Below are 7,323 nucleotides of genomic sequence, written 5' to 3'. Positions count from 1 at the left end.
ACAAGTTGAATTAATGCAGCCTGATGGCTTTAACAGAAGCATATACCATCGATTAACAAGTTCAAAGGTTACGGTTGGTCTGTCTTTGAAGTTTTATAAGTTATCGTTAAAGATTCATTTGCCATTCTGGATATAGACTTCATTTTATGAAAAGTGCACTTCTGCTGTCTTTCTTCAAAATAATTGCCACTTGGTTTGATATTTTGTTTTGTAATGCAAAGACATTCGTACATTTTTAAGTGTCCAAATTATTTTTGGGTCTACTACAGCATTCTCCGGTGTTGAATGTTTAGTCTCTGACAAACCAAAAGTATAATAGGCACAGGCTTGTCCTCACATGGCATTTATCATTGTTTTATTATTCTGAAGTCTCTCTCAACCAGAGTTGCAGCATCCAGTTTATCCCCTGCCATCAGATTTATCTCATTTTTACCATAAACAGCACAAGATCCTCTCGGCCTGGGGCTCCTATGATGCAATACGCTGTGCACTCCAGGGATGCCAATTTGCCTTACATTCTGTTGGACAATAATGTAGTGATCCAAGTTAATGATATAATTTATTTAATTATACTCATCTTGGATATAATACCTTGTAGAAATGTAGCCTGTTTTGGGAAGGTTGGAGGTGTGTCTGTGTGTGTGTTTTTGGAACACACACCCACACGCATGCACGCACCCTCACACACACACATTACACAGAGACATGTTCTTGTCATGTTTTGTGAGATACACCCACATAGCTTTTAAAGCACAGGCAGGGAAATCAAAGATGTGCCCATCAATTCATGTTGACAGTTCTTTGCTGAAATGAAAATCACATCTTAAAATCTTATTCTTTTGAAGTAAAAACAAAATCTTAAGGACAATCTTAAATAATAAAAATAGTGCCCTTGCTTCTGTAGTCTGCTTTGGTGACAGTTTGAAGTGTGAATGAGCACAGAGGAGGTAGGGGGGAAAGGGGAGGGCTGCCTCCACGAGCCACTGTGTTACTGACATCAGGAAGCTAATGATGTCATAGTGATGTCAATGGCCCTGACAGTGACTGTACACTGAGCTTGTGGTTTGGAGAGCATTACATACTGACAGCAGAGAGACACAGTCAAGCTTTCAGCTCACTATACATGGCTGTGACTGGAGATGAGACAGAATCAGGTATGTTTGTTGTTTGTTTTTGTGTGCTTGTCTTGTGGTTTTAATTGAATTTAATGTTGGGAACTCACTTTAAATATATCTTTATAAAGATTGCATTTTTATTCCACGGTTTAGGTGATTTTCCCAGTGTGTTTGTTGGATCATTTTGAATTTGATTAAATAGCATTCAGAGATTATGAACAAAAACTACATTTTAAAAAGAACAAACATATAACTAAAGTTTGTTTGAAACAAACAGAGATGGTACACATTATTCTTGTAGTGAAAAGTATGTGCTGAACGCAACAGGCTAAAAAGTATGACATTCTCACTTCTCATAAGTCTTTTTTTACACTTTTTGTTCAATTCATCTGTAGCCATGCACTCACTTTTTTCAGCACCTCTCTCTCGCCATCCATCTCTCTCTCGCTCTGAAATGCATGAATGCTCTGCCCACTCACAGTTCATCTGACGTCATCATGTTTCCTAGAATTGCACACTAGCAGGGAAATGTTAATGCTGAACAGCAAATAAGATGTTCATTGAAGTCAGTCATTCTGTGATTACAGGCAGCTCCTTTAGTGAGAACAAAACTACACGATTAATCACTCTTAGATAATACTCTGCAGTCTCCACGGAGACAAAGAGAAAGTGAGATTTCTAGACATGCAGAGAAATGTTACAATCACTTGCATATCTTGCAGTGCACTTTTTTAATGTTCATAATATTAAAACATTTAAAGGACTATTCCGGGTTCAATCGGTCGACTGCATGTGTTGCATAATGTTGAATACCACAAAAATATATTTAGACTCATACCTCCTTTTGTTAAAAATAAAAGGCATAAATCTGGGATCCAGTGAGGCACTTACAATGGAAGTGAATGGGGAATTAACTTTAAAATACTCGCTGTTTAAAAGGATAGACAGAAGACATAAACAATATGTGTGTTAACATGATTTGAACCTTTTCTGAGTACATTTATGTCCAATTTTATAACTTCGTTGCCATGACAACATAATGCCGTAAACCCTAAAGCAACCATAAAAATTTACAGCATACATAATACATATATACATAAATAGCATGTAATGTTCTTTTAAATTGTGAAGATTTAATTTGATTAAAGAAAGATCAAACAGTATGGTTGGAAATGAAGTTAGGATTATGCAAGTTCATTTTTGTCCTTAATGTGACCTGCTGTTTTTTTCGTATTCGTGACTGTGATCATGAATAAGAGTTGTGAGGATCATTTCCGTTTTCATCAGAACAGGATGGTTGTCTTGCATTTCGCTCTGTGCACAAATACTGTGAGTCAGAGCTCTCACTGGTGTATAATCCAGTTTATAACTGTACAGTGTGTAGATCTGTGTTTGATCAACTTCTGTGACTTATTCAGCTGCCACACAATGTGTTTCCAGTTCACCAGTGGGTATTCATTTACAGCCTTTAGTCCATGCAGACATTTAAGATGGTTTATCTTTATGTACGTAGTAACATGGCGATGTCGTGGGCAGATGACATCAGAAATCATCAAAATGGACTTCTTGTCAATTTCATCTAAATGTTTTTTATTTTTTTATTTATAAAGCTATCCCTCCTCTCATTTTAAATTGTAATTAGTATGTGTGTTTTATGGATAAATGTTTTTTTGTCTGTCTTACAATTTAGGACAAATGCCAGTTTGTCATCTCAGATTAATCATCTAACTGTTGAGAGTTTTGCTGAAGGAGATTAGCAGATTTGAACTCTGAGCCACAATAACATCTGAAGGTCACCGCTAGCATGCTTGTGGAGAGTTATAATGCTACATTCTGGTGTACTTGTGTTGATGTGAAAGGAATATTCTGGGTTCAATACAAGATAAGCTCACTCAACAGGATTTGTGGCATAAAGCTGATTACCACAAAACTTAATTTGGACTTTCCCCTCCTTTTCTTAAAAAAAAGAATGAGCATGAATGGGGCCAATCCGTAAAAATTAAAATACTCAATATTTCAAAAGTATAGCCACAAGATGTAAACAATACAATTTAACAAAATTTTAGCATGATAAAATTGCTTACTAAACATTTCTGTGTATATAGCCAATTTTAAAACTTCGTTGCCATGATGATATAATGTCAACAAACCCTAAAACCCTAAAATGACTGTAAAAATTATAATTTAAATAACTTTATAGCTCAGATAATGAATGAGTTTTTACAGAAGAATTCATGTAAGGGCTTTTATAAAATGATCAGCTTCACATTTCTGCCTTTAAACCCTCCAAAAATTGGCCCCATTCACTTCCATTGTAAGTGCCTCACTGTAACCTCGAATTGTGATTTAAAGAAAAGGAGGGACGAGTCGGAATAGTTTTTTTCTGGTTATCAACATTATGTCACAGATGCTGTCGATTGATCTTAACATTGAACCTGGTGTATTGCTTTAAAGAGGGAAATACATTTCAGTCTCAGTTTAGATTGGTTCATGTTTGTTTAGTCTCTTGAGTTTCTTAAGCAATAAGAACACTTCAAGTATGGTAGCCAGCATTTTTTAATTTGGTGATATTAAATAATATCTTTGACTTGAATAACAGCAGTTAATTTAGATGTTGTTTTCAATGCATGAATCACATATCAAAACACATTCAACATGTTCATATTTTGGAGCTTAGTCTAAGCCCTTCAGTCAGTAAGACCGGTCATTCACTGTACTCTGAAGAATGACCAATATTAGCAGTCTAGATAATAGCAGCCTTTATGGTGTCAAAGGCATTAGGTAATTTATCTTTGCCCCACCTACTTGGCATACAGTATATATGTTTACATAAAACTGTCAGGCAATCCACGTGCACAGCCATACCAATAACCACAATATCATACTGTGACTAGGAGGAGGGTGTGGAGAGTGCTGATCAACGGGAGAGTGAGATAAAGGCAAGCCAGAGGCGCCAGATCGAGAGAGAGCGAGAGAGACGCACGTGGCTGCATTGCATGTGTGTCTATGTTTGTTTATACTTGTTTTAAGTTAAGTTTGACATTAAAACTTTATGTTTACTGTTCAGCCAGTTCCCGCCTCCTCCTTGCCCATCCTTAAATGGGTGCACATAATTTATCATTATTGTTTACATATTACAGGTTTTGGTCACATAAAATACCCAGGAAAATAATGTTTTCAAAAGAAAGGATATCCTGTAATATTCTTCCATAAATGAATGTGTGTGTGTTTTTTGCAGCCACTACTGCAGATATGTCGTCGTATCAGATTCACTCTTCTACCTCTAGGAGTTCCAAGGTGATGGGTAGCTCACCTGACTCTTTACCCAGCCCTCAGGAACTGGCTGAGGAGGCATCACGCAAGAGGGAACTCCGTCTGTTGAAAAACAGGTAAAACCCAGCAGTCTTGCCCCACTTATAGTTCACCATAGTTCACCCAAAAAAGCAAATTCTCTTATAATTTACTCACTGTCATGCTGAATATCTGAGATGTGTGTGACTTTCTTTCTTCTGCAAAACTCAGCAGGCCCTAAGAATGGTAGAGGATGGTGATTCGATATTTGTAGGTCCAAAAATCATCTTATCAGCATAAAAATAATCCATCTTGACTCCAGCCATGACATTAATGTCTTGTAAAGCTAATCGCTCACTTTGTGTGTGAAAAAGAACGATATTTAAGCACTCTATTATAAAAGATCACATACAGTCAGGTGTTGACCAATGGACAAATTTTCACATATTGATTGATTTGCTTGAGAAGACATTAATGTCACCACTGGAGATAGGATGGATTACTTTTATGCTGACTATCTGTGCTTTTTGTACCTACAAATATCTAATCTTCATCCTCTCCAATTCTAAAGACCATGAGCCTGGATCTTTTTCTACAAATCCTCAAATGTGTTTTGCAGAAGAAAGAAAGTCATACATATCTCAGATGGCACAAGGTTGAATAAATGATCAGAGAATTTTCTTTTTTGGGTGAACTATCCCTTTAAGGATTCTCAGTCATTCTGTAGCCTAAGAACATGAATTCATTGACATTATTTCATTTTCACCTGATTTTCATGTTTTACCAAAATGGCAGCAATTGATTCTTTACTTCTCATACATCTCATTCTTTCTGCATGATGTTAAAAGTAGCTTGTCAGTCTGGGCGTGTTGACCAAACGTTTTGTAACCGGTCCTACTCGACCTGCTGCGATTGGAATTCAAACTAATGTCTCTGGTATAAGAGGCGAGTACGCTATTAAGAAGGCTAACGTCTACAGCCTCTAGCATCAATCACTAGTGTGCTGCTGGAGGCCAGGGGATTGAAATTTACACACTGCACAGCTACCTACCAGCTGGCTAACGTTGCACTAACCCCCTAAACCTCACTTCCATCTGGGTCACGGCACCACTATAACTGGTCCTACTCAATCCACTCCAAGCAGGATTTTAACTGGGGTCTCTGGCATGGGAGGCAGGCATAGTAACGAGGAGGCTTAAGGCTACAGCCTCTAGCGTCCATCGCTAGTGTGCCTCTTGAGGCCAGGGGAGTGATGTTTACACACTGCACTGCTACCTACCAACTGGCTACCATTACATTTTCATCAGCTCTTTCTGCGTCCATTAGTCTTTATTTCGTTCTGTGATAAAGTCACAGGATTTCCAGTATCATTGCATCATGCTCGTTCCGTCTTGAATTTGAACATTTTTATCTCATTGTCTTTCCATTTACTTTTATCTTCATGCTTAAATGGGAAAACTTAATTCTTAAAGGCACAGTTCACCCAAAAATTTAAATTCTGTCATTATTTACTCTACTCACATGTTGTTCCAGACCTGGAAGACTTTCTTTCTTCTGTGGAACACCAAAGGCAGAATGTTAGTGACTGACAGCCTTAGTCACCATTCACTTTCATAGCATCTTTTTCCATACAATGACAGTGAATGGTGACTAAGGCTGCCAGTCCCAAACATACTGCCTAACATCTCCTTTTGTGTTCCAAAGAAGAAAGAGAGTCATATGGGTTAGAAATAACACAAATGTATTCATGCTTATGAAGGCTGTCTGTTGTTGCTTCCAGGGAGGCTGCCCGGGAATGCCGTCAGAAGAAGAAAGAATATGTCAAATGTCTCGAGAACAGAGTTGCTGTACTTGAAAAACAAAACATGATGCTCATCGAAGAACTCAAGGCTCTTAAAAATCTGTATTCTCACAAAAATGAATAGCAACAATCCAATACAAGCCACACACTAAAGACTTTGCCGTGTACAGACTTGCCACAAAGTGGAAAACAGGCTTTTCACAAAATGTCTAGCCACCACGGTGACCACTCACAACAATCGGATAAGGTGATGGCTGCATGGTTGTGTTGTCCCACGTGCTGAAGATGGTGATGTGTGCTTGCGTGTATGCTGGTGGATACAGAAAGCTCCAAAGCAAGTGAATATGCTGTGTTGCCTGTGTTACTTGTGCTTTTTGCAGGGTTGTTGGCCAGACAGTGCTGTTTCAGGAGAAAGGAGTATGTGCAAAGTCTAGAGACCCTCCTTGCCACGATGGAAATCCGGTACAAGAAACTAAATGAAGAACTGAAGCATCTAAAGGAATCCTGTAAATAGCACACCAGACTGCAGTTCTCACGCCTTCCCCTTTTTGACTCCTGTTCCTATTTTAATGTTGAATATTGCTGTCATATGTGTGTGTGTTTTATATCTTCTGTGAAAACTGAACACCAGACCAGCACAATACTGCCTATGCTAATTTTGAAAGGTTTTATATTGAAAACTAGATTCAATATTTGACATGTTTACAGTTAAAACTGAGGAAAGTATCTAGAGATATTTCTCTGAATGTCCTCTGTATGTAATTTCAGAAGGCCACATTAATCAGTGTTATGCAGTCATCATTCACTCACACCAAAAACTGATGTGAATATAGTAACTGTAAATGTACATATATATATTTAATAAATATTGCTTGAACAGACATTTATCTTGCTGTAGACTGGGTTGAGGAGTAATGGAATACATGTAACGGGATTACTTATTTAAAATACTAAATATAAGTAACTGTATTCCACTACAGTTACAATTTAAATAATTGTTAATTAGAATATAGTTACATTCAAAAAGTATTTTGATTACTGAAGAGATTACTTTATCTTTTATTGTCATTTGTTTCATTTAATATTTAGTCCTTTCAGATGAAAAACATTTATACA

At 37.3% G+C, this 7,323-nt stretch overlaps 1 protein-coding gene across 2 annotated transcripts; it reads left to right on the top strand.

Moving 5' to 3' along the window:
• The first annotated feature begins 1,040 nt into the window (after positions 1 to 1,040).
• On the top strand, positions 1,041 to 7,081 carry cremb (cAMP responsive element modulator b). Of its 2 annotated transcripts, XM_052114119.1 has the most exons (4): positions 1,086 to 1,154; positions 4,010 to 4,113; positions 4,354 to 4,504; positions 6,187 to 7,081. In XM_052114119.1, exons 3-4 carry the CDS (start codon positions 4,368 to 4,370, stop codon positions 6,329 to 6,331), a joined length of 282 nt encoding a protein of 93 aa, XP_051970079.1. In that variant the 5' UTR covers positions 1,086 to 1,154; positions 4,010 to 4,113; positions 4,354 to 4,367; the 3' UTR covers positions 6,332 to 7,081. The 2 variants fall into 2 exon arrangements, with proteins under 2 accessions (XP_051970078.1, XP_051970079.1); XM_052114118.1 differs by lacking the exon at positions 4,010 to 4,113 and having other exon boundaries at positions 1,041 to 1,154.
• Positions 7,082 to 7,323: the final 242 nt, after the last annotated feature.

Source organism: Xyrauchen texanus, chromosome 41, assembly GCF_025860055.1.
Source record: "Xyrauchen texanus isolate HMW12.3.18 chromosome 41, RBS_HiC_50CHRs, whole genome shotgun sequence".
NCBI classification, from domain to species: Eukaryota; Metazoa; Chordata; class Actinopteri; order Cypriniformes; family Catostomidae; genus Xyrauchen; species Xyrauchen texanus.
Note: the sequence above shows the minus strand (reverse complement) of the source record. Positions and strands in the feature narration are given on the sequence as shown.